Here is a 16,356-nt window from a genome sequence, read left to right as displayed (position 1 = left end):
GACGATAATAGTTGGTAAAGGTCCTCAGCCTGCGCAGAAGACAGGTCCGTCGCAACCATTTTCTGTATCTTGGGATCGGCGGCCGACGCTGGCACGATGGGCCTGTTAAGATCGCAAGAAGCATCGGTCGATAAAGTTGCCACATGATGGTCGCCGAGACAATCAATGTTGGCAAGGCAATTCTACCTTGCGGTAGAATTTGCTTTGCCAATCCAAAGTTAAAGATAGGCATGAAAGTGCGGTTCGCAGTAATAGTAAGTATACTGTGAGGCACGGTAACGTCTTACTGTAGTGGAATGTCGGGCAGAGGAGTGACGAGGTACTCGCCATCAGGGACTTGTGGGGAAGACATGAGTTCAATATAGGCTATTGATTTTGGCGGCAGGCGAATAAAGCCGGTGGGGCGTAGCCGGCACCGGGGTGTGTCAGAAGGTTCTGCAAGAATCGGCAACTCAAGGCGAAGGGTACTCGAAGAGCAGTCAATAAGAGCAGAATGCGCGGAGAGAAAATCGAGGCCGAGAATGAGGTCGTGGGGGCAATGAGCAATCACAGTGAAGAGGACAGTAGTGTGGCGGCCGGCGATGCTGACACGTGTCGTACACATGCCGATGACAGGCACAGTACCGCCATCCGCAACGCGGAGGACGCGTGCCGACACTGGGGTGAGGAGTTTCTTCAGTCGTCGTCGGAATGCAGCACAAATAATAGAAATATGCGCACCTGTATCGACGAGTGCTGTCACAGGATAGCCGTCAACGTCAAGAGGGTTTTGGTTCGTGTATAGCGTGAGCAGAGGATTTGAGGGCAGGGTGGACAACGCAGCTTCACCTTCAGAAGCTGCAGTGCCTAGTTTTCCGGCTGGATCCGGGAGGCGATAGGCGACGGAGAGAAGCGACGGGGTTGGGGCGAACAAGACTGATGGCGTCGAGGTGAGGGAGAGCGGCTGTAGCGAAGGTTCGGTGCAGGAGCATCAGCGGCAATGAGTTCGTGGCGGGTGGTATAGGGAATAGAAGGTCCAAAGGGGCGGGAATGAGCAGCGGTGTATACCCGAGGACGTGGTGGCCATCAATTGCGGCAGTGACGAGCGATGTGGCCGATGCGACAGCAGTGGAAGCAGATCGGCCTGTCATCAGGGGTACGCCATTCGGACGGGTTACGGCGAGATGTGGCAGAAAAAGACTGCCGGGGAGGAGGAGGGCTGCTAGAGAACTGGGGAACCGTGGTTGGAGACGATGAACACACGGAGTTGAGGCCCATGTTCTAAAATTCCTATCTGACGACGGCCTGAATCAGCGCAATCGTGGTTGCTGGTGGATCGGGAGGCCTCGCGGAGAAAGCTGGCAAATAGGCGGCCTCGAGGTCGCGGCGAACAATACGGGTTGCATCGTCACAGGGGGTGGTCTGACGCGGTGGACCCTCACATGTCGACGTAGCAGCAGTGTTGTGTAGCCACATGATATGATATGTGATACGGCAGCTCTTAGCTTGTTGAACGCGACGGCATTCTTTGATGATGGCGTCGATAGTCGAGATGTGACCGAAAACAAGCAAATTGAAGGCATCGTCGGCGATGCCTATTAGCACATGCGACACTTTATCTGCTTCAGACATCGTATCGTCAGCTTTGCGGTAGAGAGCCAACACGTCGAAGATGTACGAAATGTACGGCTCTGTAGATGTCAGAACACGAGACGCAAGAGCCTTTCTCGCGGCAGCCTTGCGCCCAATGGCGTCGCCGAGCAGTTCCCTGAGCTTTTCTTAAAAACTGTCCCAACTATTTATCTCGTGGTCATGCGTTTGATGCCACACGCGTGGCGTGCCGCGGAGATAACAGATGACACTGGCAAGCATGATCGTTGGATCCCAGCTGTTATTAGCACTGGCGTGTTCATAGATCTTGATCCATTCGTCAACGTCCTCTCCCTCCAGGCCAGAGAACACACCAGGGTCGCGATGTTGGGCAACCATGAAGATTGGAGCAGTCGGACAAGCCGAACCCGTTGATGAGGCGGGCTCGTCACCGGGAGGCATGGTGACAAGCTCGATGTACCGACCCCTCCGGAGTTCCGTGGTGAGGACGGAGATCACTGACCTCCACCACAATGTTACATGTGGAAAAACACAGATGAAAGAGGCTATATACAGGGTATTTACACTGGAGCCAGGCCACCAGGCCGACACTCGCCCGCGCCCACTTCGTCGTCGTTCTCGCGGCGGCTCGTCCCTTGAGCATCGCTCGATGATATCATGATAATATTAAGAAATCAAATGTTCAAGCAACGAAAGCTGCATTACTTTATAGTCTGTGCAAAAACAGGTTTCTTCTAAAAAGCTCAACAAATCAGTGAAGGGCACTAGCGGATCATCTCCAAATATTGAGGCGGGGTGTAAAGGTATGTGTAAGTTATAGAGATTCTGTAAAAGCTTCCATCTCTGTGCTTCAATATGTGGACATGTCATAAAAATGTGCATTACTGCAAGTGGTTCATGGCACTTCTCGCAAGTTAGCGGGTTTTCGTTTTGAAGTGGAAAATTGTGCGTCAGATGTGTATGCCCAATTCGGAGTCTGCATAGGATCACCTCATAGAAGCGTTGCTGGTGACTGCATGACTTCTACTCGCCAAGCAAGGGTTTTATTATGTGTGATTTGTTATTTATGCAAAAGTCCCATTCTAGTTGCCACTTTGATGCCAGGGCCTTATGAATCGCTTGGATACTGTCGCTGTGTGAAAGTATTGTGACTTATGCCTTCTTGTGCTGCATTGAATGTGCATCTATCTGCTGCTTCATTCCTTGGTATCCCAACATGGCTTGGGACCCAGCAGCATCGTATGGTTCTTCTGTATTTATTATAGGCCACAATGTTTAGGATATCGCCAAGCAGAGGTTCAGACACGGAGTTAAGGTTTAGAGCTCTGAGTGTGCTCAGCGAATCGGTATATATGATAGCATTCATCTGCTTGTCGGCGGTTAATTTTTTTACTGCCATCCATATTGCATAATCTTCAGTAGTAAAGACAGAAGAAAGATTATATATCTGAATGCTATTTTCCAAATTTTTTTTAGGATTCCAACACCTACGTATTGTCGTGTTTTAAGCCCATCAGTGTAACATACTCTGTAACTTTAATATTTTTCTTGAATAGCTCGAAACTCTTGCATTATGTGTTCTTATGGAACATTCTTTTTCTTTAAATGTGTTAGTGTCCAGTCACATAGTTGTGAAAAGTTGTACCATGGGGGCGATCTTGGTGGCCTTTCAGAAACCTGCAGGACCTGATGAGGAACATCATAACTCTGACAGTATTCTGCGTGTCGTAAGACAAGTGGCCGAACCATGTTGGGTTGGTTTCTGTATTGTACCCATAATTTTCACTGTGTTATGATGCTGTAGCGTATATGTTGTGGTGATGACCAAATTCTCAGTACATAGGAAAGTGTAAGTTGTGCTCTGCAGTGCTGTAAGGAATGCTCATTGCAGTCAACGTACCGTATTTACTCGCATAATGATCACACTTTTTTGCCAAAAACTTTGACGCAAATTCATGGGTGCGAGCATTATGCGGGTTAAATGTCCCGTGAAATGAAACATTTTCTTTTTTAATCCCGCATTTGCTGCGGGATAAAAACGGGTCAACAAGCATGTGGCTGCTGCTATCAGTACGGGACATCAAAACAAAAATCGCGGCCGCTGGAGCAAGCCGAACACGCCGAACGCAAGTATTTTTCTTCTCTTAAGTACATTACGCGCATTGAAACAGTTTCTTCCATATCAGTAATGAATAATATCGTTAATACCGGCAAGTTTGCAACAATAACACAGCCGTGTCCACTTTGAGTGGACAGAAACAGAGATGGGCGCGCTTAGCTGACAGAAACCCATGGCGGGCATGCTGCGGAAACTGCAGAATTTGTCTTCACTGCTATCCTAATAAGGTAGGTTTCTGCTAAGGGAGGGTGAATATCTTAGCTGTGCTAAAAGTGTCAGCATATAATTAGGGTAGACTTCTAATGTATCAGTGCAAACGTGGCCACTATTTTTGCCGCTCGCGATTAGTTGCGTGCCCACGAGTGCAGACGAGAATTGAAAGGTGCCTTGTATGTTGGTGTTGACCAAACCGATTATGATGCCTACAAATAATAAAGCTCAGGCACGTTCGGTTGTAGCCTTTTCTTCCATAGAAGTGCGGAAAGTGATGAAAGGAATGAAATGGGGCATCTGCTTAAGAATGCTGGTTGCGTGCAGACCGCTTAAAAAATCTTCAAGAGTCGTTCGTTTAGCATTCGACAGAAAGTAAGTGCGATCATCATTAGCTAGACTTAGCACACGACATATCGCTGCAACAAGTTCGGGGTGCGATCATTACGCATGTGCAGTCATTATGCGAGTAAATACGGTACAAACTTGGGACAGGCGATGTTCTGTAGGCACCGCTTGCCAGTCGTAGGCCGAGATTGTGAACTGGATCAAGTCACTTGATGTATGACTGCCTAGCTGCACCATAAACCACAATACCGTAGTCGAGGATGCTACGTATAAGGGACCGGTATATGTGTAGTAGACAAGTTTGGTCAGAACCCCAGTGCTGGTGCGATAACACCTTGAGGATAATTAGTGCTTTATTTGCTTGAATTTTTGTTGTGTTAGTGTGGGCTTCCTATGTTCAGCTTTGTGTCAAACGTTATGCTTAAAAATGTGTGGTCTTCTTTGACTGGCAACGTTGTACCATCCGATGTGAGAACTGGATTGCAGTGTAACCCTCGCTTCTGGGAGAAGAGAACTGTAACAGTTTTGTCTGCTGAAAAACGGAATCCATTTTTGTTAGCCCATTGTGCGAGTTTATTTATCATTATTTGTAGTTGTCTTTCACAAGTGAGTAGATTTGAGGCGCGGCAAGCCACTTGCAAGTCATCGACATATATTGAGTGCATAAAAGACGATGGGATGATCTTATTAGCAGACTTCATTTTGAGTATGAAGAGTGTCGTGCTCAGAATGCAACACTGTGGAACGCCATCTGCTTATGTAAATGTGCATGAAAGTATTCTGCCGAGACGCACCTGAAATCTTCTATTTGTCAAGAAATCAGACACAGTTTAGCATTCTGCCATGAACTCCCAAGTCAGCCAGGTCTCTTAAAATTCCATATCGCCACGTGGTATCATACACTTTTTCTAAATCGAAGAAAACTGCGAGACAGTGTTGTTTGTGTAGAAACCCGTTACACACTTCATGTTCTAGTCGAACGAGGTGGTCAGTTGTCGAGCAGTCCTTTTTGTATTTGCAGTGGTGCATGTCTATTAGGGTTCTTGATTCAAGGATGAATGTGAGTTATGTTTATGATACTCTTGTAGGGTTTAGCTAGACAACTTGTTAGTGCAATGGGTCTGTAGCTGCTTGGGGATATTGCGGGTTTACCTCATTTCAAAAAAGGCACCACTACTGCATTTTTTTTCAATATGTAGACATTACTCCAAATTCCCATACTTTGCTGAAAAATTTAAGAAGTGTTTCTACTGATGCTTGAGATAGGTGTGCCAGCATTGTGTAATGGATGTGGTCAAAACCTGTTGCCGTTTTCTTACTGGCAAAGAGAACTCTGTTCAATTCTTGCAATGTGAGGGCGTTATTATAAATTACATTTGAAGCCCCTGTACTGGGCAGTCTCTGTTTCTCTGCCGAATCTTTATATTATTAGAATGAATTCGAGTAGTTTGCTGAGCTGGAGACGTAAAAGCATTCACCTAATAAGTTGGCCTGGTCCTGTAGTATTGTTTGTGTGCCTGGACATGTAAGTAGTGGTACTGTGAATGATGTGTACTCTCCTTTAAATTTCCTCACCTGGTCCAACATTCGTTTTGATTTGACTCTACTATTGATTAAAGATATGTATTTCTGCCACGATGATTTCTCTGCCTTCCTTCAAGTAAAGTGTGCTTTGGCTTTGGCCTGTTTGAAATTTAGAAGGCTGCTATAAGTGGGCTACTTCCGTAGGATTCTCCAGGCCTTATTTTGTTCTTTTATGGCTTCGGTACACTCACTTGTCCACCAGAGATTTAGTCTTTTGCGCACAACACCAGACGACTGGTGTATTGCCTTTTGTGCCGCTGAGATTATGATCTCAGTGATCTTTTGGTTAAGTCTTTCAATGCTTAGTTCGGGCAAAAAGACTTCCAGTTTTGCGTTCTCCATGAAAACCAGCAACTCAGTGAGCTGTACTTTTCACCGACGTGGCCTAGTTACTAAGGTTGGTGGCGATGATAAAAGTTTGATAACTGCGGGCAAGGTATCACTACCATAAGACGTGTCGAGGGCTTCCCATCGTTAAAAAGAAATGGTGAGCAAAAAGCTAAATCTAAACAACTAAAGGTGTGGAAAGTCGGTGAAAAATATGGTGCACCTGAATTTAAAAAGCAGACATCATTTGACAGACTCAAATCTTCAAGAAGCTGCCCTCTTTGGTCCATTTTGATACTGCCCCAAAGAGTACAGTGAGCATTAAAGTCTCCTACTAAAATAAATGGCTCCAGTAATTGAGCTGTTAAATTTTCTAAATGTTTAGTAGTAAAATGGATGTGAAGCGGAATATACAGTGAACAAATGGTGATGGTTTTGTGAGCTATAACGGTGACAGCAACGGCTTCTATGTGACTGTTAATGGGAACTTCTCTAGCTGCAATACCGCCCTGCAGAACAATAGCTACACCACCCGAAAGCCAGTTCACCTGAGTACTGTCGCGCCATACAACAGTGAAACTTCTTTAAATATTTTTGTTTTTCGCCTAGGTTTGTTTCCTGTAAGCATAAGGTTACAGGAGAGAAGTTAAATAACAGGTCTTTGATGTCACCTAAGTTATGTTAGGCACCTGTGCAATTCAAGTGCATAATGAAAGACATTATGAAATTTAAAGGTAAAAAATGGCCTTCTGTGTGAATAGGAGATAAAGATGTTAGTTAGGTAAGATGGATCTAAAGAAGGCTGACACAAACGAACGACAACCTTTAGCTTATCGCTTTTTTATTTAGTATGGTTATTGGGACTTTGTCCCTGTTTAGGAGCTCGAGAGAGCGCTTGCCCTTCGGCGTTGATGACACCAGGGTTCTTGGGTCGACCTCCATCACTCTCTCTGAAGCGCTGGACGACCGAGAGTTGGGCGCCGAAACATGTGTCTCGGGCCTCGGGGTTCATTTGATTTTTATGGCCCTGCGGAACTAGTGTCAGCAGGCCCTTCGACGATGATGGAGAAGCACTGGTTGCTTCCACCACGGGGGTGGGTGGGGTCACTATGGGACCACTGTGCATGGGCTCGAAGGACTTCCGAGGCCTCTGTGACGCTGCCCCCAGCTTCATCACATTCGCATAACCACGTCGCAAAAAGTATGTTAGTCGCTTTCTGGCTTCAAAGAACCAGATTTTTTCTTTCACGGTTAGTGCAATTCTTTTTCCTTTTATGCGCTGCATATTGCAATCACTAAGTTCAGCCCTTGGGCGCGGCCGGGCAGCCACCATTAAGGGTATGAGCCATTATGTGTTGCATATTGCAATCACTCAGTTCAGCCCTTGGGCACGGCCGGGCAGCCACCATTGAGGGTATGAGCCACAAATTTGTGACACAAATCGTTATGCTTTGGAGGCATGTACGAAGAGTTGCCAGTCTCCTGCTTGCTTACGAATAAACCGGTGAGATGTGTGGTTCAAAGTACTGGTTCCGCATTCTCGATGTGATCCTTTGCGGGGATACTTTCACTTCACTTTGGCGTAACGTCCATAGCGAATCATCATTTAAGTAACAAGCTCCAACTCAGGCAATATGCAACGCATTCTTGGCTTAACCAAGCTAAGCCTGGCCATTTTTTTTTTCCAGCAAGGGCAAGACTGAGTAAGCTGGATGGTCTCCTTTGCAGTTAATGCAATGTAGGGAACAAGTGCAGTTGTTAGATTGGTGATCATTGGAGCTGCATTTAGCACAGGTTGTTTGGCCTCGGCATGCATGTGAAGCATGTCCGAACCTTTGGCACTTGAAACATCTGGGGTTCGGGATATATGGTCTGACATTTACAATTACGTACCCTGCATCCAGCAAGGTAGGCATTACAATTGTTCCAAAGGTAAGCATAACATGTTTTGTCGGGATTTTTTGGTTGTTTCTAAGGATGACAATGCTTTGTACTTTGTTAACATTTTATTCTTGGAAACCTTCCAGCAGTTCCTCATCGCTCAAGCCAATAAAGTCTTCCATTGATATCACACCCCTGCTTGTAGTTAGTGTTCTGTGTGACGAAATTGTCCCTGTCGCGTCGCCAATACTAGTAAGTGCTGAGAGCGTTCGCGTTTGATCTTCGTCATTTAGTTCTAGGACGAAGTCCCTGTGCTACGGGGTATGCTCCCACTGACGAAGAGCTGAGCAGGAAGAAGACGAAGACGACGATTTAGAAGCTAGCGCGGGCTGTTGCCTCTTGGCCAAGCGCAGCGTATTTTCCTTGTAAATATATTTGTACATAGCTTGTCGTCTGCGTCTTTCTACGTAACATATTTGGTGGAGGTGGACGTTCCCTGTACCTCGTCACGGAGCTTCGCAGTGGCCGGTACGTCGAGCCTACCTTCATGGCTCCCGGCGACGCCAACCCGACTCCACCGGCTCCGACACCTGCTGCCACTTCGACGACCTACATCACCCTCTCCGCTCCCCGTGATCCTGGCGTATTCTCGGCAAAAGATGGGGAAGACGTCGAGGACTGGCTCAGCCTTTACGAACACGTCAGCCGCAATAACCGGTGGGACCCCACTATCATGCTCGCCAACGTAGTCTTTTACCTCGGTGGCACACCTCGAGTTTGGTTTCGGACGCACGAAGAGGAGCTCACCAGTTGGGATTCGTTCAAGCAAAAGCTCCGAGACTTGTTCGGCAACCCCTACGGTCACAAACTTGCCGCGCAGAAGGCGCTTTCCGGCCGTGTGCAGACGTCAACAGAGCCCTATGTCACGTACATTCAGGACGTCCTGGCTCTGTGCCGCAAAGTTGATGCACACATGCCTGAGTCGGACAAGGTATCCCACATCCTCAAAGGCATTGCCGATGACGCCTTCAACTTGCTCGTATTCAACAACGTCGCGACGGTGGATGCTGTTCTCAAAGAGTGCCGCCGCCTGGAACTCGCTAAAAGCAGACGTATCGATCAGCAGTTTGCCCGTCTGCCCAACACCCCAGCGACTTCTTCCTGTGCCGACGCTCCTCGTCCCAACACCACCGGCGATATTACCAAGATCGTTCGGCGTGAGATTGAGGCCGCCTATCCGGCTGCCTTCGACTCCAGCCCCACCAACGCACCGGCAGTCACGGTTTCCCTGATCCAGGCAGTTGTCCGCCAGGAGTTCGAAAACATGGGCCTTCACACCATCTGCTCGGCCCATCACCCTGATACCCATCCGGCTTCTTCGATTCCGCTCCGTCCCGCATCGTCTTACCCACCACGTTTCCGCAACCCAGCTGAATGGCGCACTGCTGACGACAAGCCCATTTGCTTTCACTGCCGTCGCATCGGGCACATTTCTCGGCACTGTCGAAGTCGCTGGACTTCCCCGACCCGGTCTGCTTATACTGCCTATTCCCGCCCCTCGGGTGGCCCTTCTCGTCCTTATGCCGCACGCTCCGATGCCGCCACTGACTCTCCTGCGCCGAACCGCCCCTATTCTCGTTCACCTTCGCCCCAAGGACGACAATCTCGCTCTCCCCAGCCCCGTCGCTCCTTTTCGCCGACTCCCTTCGGACGCCGCTCCCAGCCGGAAAACTGAATGATGCAGCGCCTCGAGGTGACGCTGCATTGCTCCCTACGCCGCCAAATCCTCCACTGACGTTGCCCACTCATCTGAACCTTCTTGACGTGCAAGTCGACGGTGTTCCTGTATCTGCTCTTATAGACACTGGGGCGCATTTGTCGGTAATGAGCGCGGCCTTTCGTACCCGCCTGAAAAAAATAATCACGCCCGCCACGACGCTTGTTGTCCGTGTCGCCGATGGCGGAACAGCCCCCGTAATTGGTATGTGTGCCGCCCGCGTCTCCTTCGCCGATCGCTCAACAGTCGTGCTATTCACAGTCATCGCCCACTGTCCCCACGACATCATCCTCGGCTTAGACTTCCTCTCCGCACATTCTGCTCTCATTGATTGTTCCGCCAGTACTCTCCGCCTTGACCTGCCTGTTCTGGATCCCGCTGAACCACACCCCAGTCGCCTCAGTTCCGTCGACTTTGTTCGCTTGCCACCTACGGCACTGACTTACGTTGACCTAGTGTCATCCCCACCAGTGCCCGACGGTCACTATATCGCGGCTCCTCTACAAGACGTCCTCCTTACACACGGGATCACGGTACCTCATACCGTTTTATCTATTACGGCTAATTGCGTCTGCCTGCCAGTGGTCAATTTTGGCTTGACGACACAAGTGCTGCCACGCGGGATGTCTCTGGCCCAACTTTGCTCATTCGAAGATCACTCAATAGCATCTATTGAGGTAGACAGCAATTCAGCCGATCCTCCTCTACCATCTCAGTCGACAACTTGCACCATCGCCGACTTACAGAAAATGATTGCGCCCGACATGCCGTCCGAGCACGCTCGTGAGCTCTACCGCGTTCTGCTTTCCTACAACGATATTTTTGACTTTAACGATCGTCCTTTGGCCCAAACTACAACTGTTAAACATCGCATTAATACCGGTGATGCCCCTCCTATTCATCGCCGCCCGTATCGAGTGTCACCGGTTGAGCGTCAAGTTATTCACGCTGAAGTTCGCAAAATGCTTGCCAATAACATCATAGAACCGTCATATAGTCCATGGGCGTCACCGGTTGTACTGGTAAAAAAGAAGGATGGTTCATGGCGCTTTTGCGTGGATTATCGGCACCTTAACAGGGTTACCAAAAAGGACGTGTATCCCCTACCTCGGATCGATGACGCCCTTGACTGCCTCCATGGTGCTCGCTACTTCTCTTCTATTGACCTCCGCTCCGGCTACTGGCAGATTGCTGTGGACGATCTCGACCGCGAGAAGACTGCTTTTGTAACTCCGGACGGTCTTTATCAATTCAAAGTAATGCCGTTTGGTCTATGTAACGCTCCTGCCACTTTTGAACGCATGATGGACTCCCTTCTTCACGGTTTCAAATGGTCCACATGCCTGTGCTACTTGGACGACGTCATAGTATTCTCCCCAACGTTCGCTACGCACCTCGAGCGCCTCTCGGCAGTCCTGGACGTTTTTCGTCGCGCCGGTCTGCAACTGAACGCATCGAAGTGCCAATTCGGCCGTCGCCAGATTACCATCCTTGGGCATCTCGTTGACGCGAACGGAGTGCAACCGGACCCAGGCAAGATCCATGCTGTTACGCACTTTCCTGTTCCGAAGTGTGTCAAGGATGTGCGTAGCTTCATCGGCCTTTGTTCCTACTTCCGCCGTTTCGTGAAAAATTTCGCGGCCATAGCACGACCACTAACCGAGCTTTTGAAAAAAGACGCCCCTTTCCAGTGGGGCGTTAACGAGGCCTCTGCATTCTCGCATCTAATCGACGTTCTCACAACGCCTCCCGTTCTGGCCCATTTCGATCCGTCTGCGCCTACCGAAGTTCGTACCGATGCCAGCGGTCACGGAATTGGCGCAGTACTAGCACAACGCCAGCGCGGCAACGACCGTGTTATCGCTTACGCCAGCAGGCTCCTCTCACCCGCGGAGCGCAACTATTCCATCACTGAGCGTGAGTGTCTGGCCCTAGTTTGGGCGGTTGCGAAGTTCCGCCCATACTTATATGGCCGACCCTTTTCCGTTATCACAGACCATCACGCGCTTTGTTGGTTATGCTCATTGAAAGACCCTTCAGGAAGACTTGGTCGCTGGGCCCTACGCCTCCAAGAATATTCGTTCTCTGTCACCTACAAATCTGGCCGACTACACAAGGACGCTGACTGCCTGTCTCGCTACCCGGTAGACGAGCCTGACGACGCCGACAGTAGTACCGCCGACGGCATTTTCTCTGTGTCTGCCTTCGTTAACATCGCCGATGAGCAGTACCGAGACCTATCGCTGCGAGTACTCATCGAGCGTCTGCGCTCTACACCTACCGACGCATCCGTTCGCCGATATGTCCTCCAGGGCGGCATTTTGTACCGAAGGAACTTCCTCCCTGACGGATCTGATCTTCTTCTTGTCGTGCCAAAACATCTACGACAGACTGTGCTCTTTGAGATGCATGACGCACCCACTGCAGGACATCTTGGCGTAGCCCGCACGTACGACCGCGTCCGCCGCCGCTTCTATTGGCCTGGTCTCGCTCGCTCTGTCCGACACTATGTTGCTGCCTGTGATACCTGCCAGCGTCGGAAAACACCTCAGGTGCTACCTGCCGGTCATCTCCAGCCGATCACTGTCCCTGTGGAACCGTTCTTTCGTGTTGGATTAGACCTCCTCGGTCCCTTTCCCACGTCATCCTCTGGGAACAAATGGGTAGCCGTCGCAACTGACTACGCCACCCGATACGCTATCACGCGGGCTCTCCCTACCAGTTGCGCCACTGACGTCGCGGACTTTATCTTGCGGGACATTATCTTACTTCATGGCGCCCCGCGACAGCTGCTCACTGACCGTGGTCGTAACTTCCTCTCGAAAGTTATCGCCGACATTGTACGTTCCTGCTCCACTCAACACAAGCTGACTACCTCATACCATCCTCAAACCAATGGCCTGACAGAGCGGTTAAACCGTACTCTTACCGATATGCTGTCAAAGTATGTTTCCAAGGACCACCGCGACTGGGACATTGCGCTTCCTTACGTCACATTCGCTTATAATTCTTCCCGGCACGACACCGCCGGATTTTCTCCCTTTTATCTGCTCTACGGTCGCGAACCGACCTTGCCCCTTGACACGGCACTTCCTCCTGCTTCGATCTCAACAAGCGAGTATGCGCGCGACGCCATCGCTCTCGCCGACCATGCACGCCAGCTTGCCCGTGCTCGACTGACGGACTCGCAAACCACTCAGCAGCGTCAGTACAACGCCCGCCACCGTGACGTGCAGTTTTCGCCTGGTGCGCTCGTGCTCTTGTGGTCGCCCTCTCGTCACGTCGGACTTTCACAAAAGCTCCTTTCGCAATACACAGGACCCTACCGCGTGCTGCGCCAGGTGACGCCTGTGACTTATGAAATTGCTCCTGTGAGCTCAACCTCGTCATCTACTCTGGCGTCTAGTGATGTCGTGCACGTCAGTAGGCTCAAGAGCTACTACACTGCTTCAGAGTCCAGCCTTTAGTCGCTCCGGGACGGCGCTTTTGCCGCCGGGGGTAGTGCTACGGGGTATGCTCCCACTGACGAAGAGCTGAGCAGGAAGAAGACGAAGACGACGATTTAGAAGCTAGCGCGGGCTGTTGCCTCTTGGCCAAGCGCAGCGTATTTTCCTTGTAAATATATTTGTACATAGCTTGTCGTCTGCGTCTTTCTACGTAACACCTGCAAGACATTTTTGAGACATTGTACGTAGGTCCAATTTCGTCTTTTAGACACTTGGCCACAAGGAATGGGGAGAACTTTCTTACTGGTATGTTGTTTTCGCTGCGGACAACATAGTACTTGGGAAATGATTGGGCGTTGCTCTGAAAAGAGAACTGTAACGGTGCGGCAACTTTTAAGACGCCGATCATAGACAGAAGTTTGTGTTGCCATAAGAAAATGTATTTGTTCAGCAACAGTACTAACTGCTCACCAAGGAGCCCAACGAGGGGACGCTGCAGAGCTTGTGTTCAAGCCTGCACGACGCCAGCTGTACGGCGTCACTATAACCAAATATAAGTACCCAAGGTAGGATAGCCGCACAAACTTAACCCTTGCCGCCGTGGAGAAAGGAAGTAAACAGAAGAGCGAAGATGGCAGGAAAGTTAAAAAAGTGAGAGAGAAAGGAAAAGGCGACTGGCGATTTACCGCGGGTGGGCCAGTCCAGGGGTGCCGTCTATGTGAAGCAGAGGCGAAAGAGGTGTGTTGCCTCTGCCTGGGGGCCTTAAAGGTCCAAACACCCGGCATCGGCTCAACCTCCAGGATCCCCCTTTCCCTGAGCATGGCTAAACCGTGCACGGCTACATGCGGGAGGGTCAAACTCTTGTGTGTTCGCATAAGTGGTGTCGCAACACACCAAACGCCTGCTGACGCAGATGCGCCTGCGGGAACATTGAAACTGGGATATGTAGTTGCGAAGGAGAGCAAGGAGCAGAAAATGGCCACTCCAAATTTTTAACGCTGAACAAATAACAAATATAGTCACAACAGTCGAGGAAGAACTGCGCAAATGGTCAAGCAAAAACTGGATATATAGTGAGCTTCTAAGTGTAGTAACGAGAGAGCCAGTCGCCATCAGGATGGCTTCACAGACCATCAGGATGGCTTCACAAAAGGTAGGCACCTGGATGATGATTTTTTGGCCTTACTCAGTCTAACGAAATATTCAGAGTAGAAAGTAAACCAAGATATGCAGCTTTTTTAGACATTACAGGAGCACATGCAACATTTTACAGACAGCAACATTTTGCGAGATATTCTGGAAGAGGAAGACTTACGTGATGATTGTATACAGCTTTTGAGAAAAGTTTACCTACAAGGTACAGTTTGTGTTGAATTGGAAGAGATGAGGAGCGAGGATAAAGTTGATATCAACAAGGGTCTGAAGCAGGGGTGTCCTTTGTCCCCACTGCTGTTTATGATGTATGGCGACAACGGAAAGGACGCTGGAAGGAAGTAATATTGGGTTTAATCTCTCATACAAACATGCAGGTACAGTAGTAGAACAAAAGCTTCCAGGTTTGTTTTATGCAGATGACATTGTGTGGCTAGGTAACATGCAAAGTGATTTGCAACGTCTGTCTAATATTTGTGGACAGGACGGCGAGAATCTTGGTCTGAAATTTATCGTAAAAAAGCAAGTGTTATGGCATTCAATGAAAACAGAGCACAGACAGTGACAATAGAGAGCCAGGATATATCTCGCGTAACAGAATATAAATACCTTGGTATATGGCTAAAAGAAGAATATCATATATGGAACTACAGAAAAAAAAAGAATACAGAGGAAGACAATTGCGGTCATAATGAAACACAGAGCGCGATGGGGATACAATAGGTACGAGGTGCGGTGGGGTATGTGGAAAGGTGTAACGGTTCGAAGACTTACATTTGGAAATTTGGTTGTTTGCAAGAAATCAGGGGTACAATCAGGACTCGATGGCAACCAAAGGTCAGCGGGACGCCTCGCATTGGGCCCTCACAGTGTGGGATTCTCCTCCGCGCTCTTGGGACAAAGGAACGACAACACAGTAGTGCAAACAATCACAAGGGCATTTATTGCACCTTTCATAGATCTATGTCTGCTAGTCGAGTTGCTATCCACAAAATGCACGTTTTCTGGATAGCACGTATGGTGGTGGTGGTGATAGCGCGTATCACCACCATATCACCGTATCACCACGTTGGGGATAGCACGTAGGTGGTGGTGGTGCGCGTATGGTCACGCGAACGGTGGTGCGTTCGAAGGCAGGCCACGCGAGGCGGTCTCACAAAAGCGTGGGTCGGCGCGCACGCGGGACGTCAACGCTGTTTGCCGATCCGCTGAGAAAGAGGAAGCGCCTTGTCTCCCAGCGGCCAAGTAACCCCGCCTGTCGGCGGCGTTAGCAGCGCAACACTTGCGCCTTCTCCCGCACTGCACTTCAACCACACCGACCGCCGCGGGCGTCACGCAGGCCACGCGGCGAAGCGGGATTGCAGGAGATGGGGGAAAACAAGATATCAGGGGAAGCACGAGAGTTGCGCATCCCCACAACAGAAGGCCTATAAATTAAGCTGTGCAGGATGATATGGGCTGCACAAGATTTGAAGTGAGGGAAGATCACAGTAAAATTGATTCTGAAGAGCGCCTGAGGAATATGGAAGAAAACAAATGGGCTGAGAGAGTGTTCATGTATATGTGCAGGAAAAACATTCATTCACAGTGGAGGAAAAGAACTAGGAAACTTACCAGCAAGTATGCAACCGGTATGGTGAGCAACGTGGCAACAAAGAGCGTGAAGCGGAAAGTCAGAGAGACGAGATAATCTCACGGGTGGCGGCAATAGAAAGGAAACCTGCTATGAGTAACTACTAAAGATAAAAAAAAACAAATTAGGAAAGAAACAATTTATGATAACTCAAAGGGAAGCTCGTTACTTTTTGAAGTGAGTTCAGGATGCCTTAGAATATGCACTTATAAAGCGAGATATAAGGAAGAAGAAGAATGTGCTTGCTGTGGCAAAGCTAAGGAAACAATGGAGCATGTTTTATGAGAAT

At 49.2% G+C, this 16,356-nt stretch overlaps 2 protein-coding genes across 2 annotated transcripts in view; both read right to left on the bottom strand.

Annotated features, from left to right (window-relative positions):
- LOC139049250 (zinc finger protein 436-like) overlaps positions 1–7,352 on the bottom strand; it is a 30,885-nt gene extending 23,533 nt beyond the window's left edge. Inside the window, exons 1-2 of the mRNA XM_070524621.1 lie at positions 7,078–7,352; positions 1,944–2,092 (exon numbers count right to left, since the gene is read on the bottom strand). Coding sequence (XP_070380722.1) covers positions 1,944–2,092; positions 7,078–7,352 — 424 coding nt within the window. The remainder of the gene's footprint in view (positions 1–1,943; positions 2,093–7,077) is intronic.
- Positions 1–16,356, bottom strand: part of LOC135896031 (zinc finger protein 658B-like) — a 181,353-nt gene that overhangs the window by 131,419 nt on the left and 33,578 nt on the right. The gene's annotated exons all lie outside the window — the stretch shown is intronic.

The sequence above is a fragment of the Dermacentor albipictus genome, chromosome 8, assembly GCF_038994185.2.
Source record: "Dermacentor albipictus isolate Rhodes 1998 colony chromosome 8, USDA_Dalb.pri_finalv2, whole genome shotgun sequence".
Taxonomy (NCBI): domain Eukaryota; kingdom Metazoa; phylum Arthropoda; class Arachnida; order Ixodida; family Ixodidae; genus Dermacentor; species Dermacentor albipictus.
The sequence above is the reverse complement of the archived record's forward strand: the minus strand, read 5'-3'. Positions and strand labels throughout refer to the sequence as shown.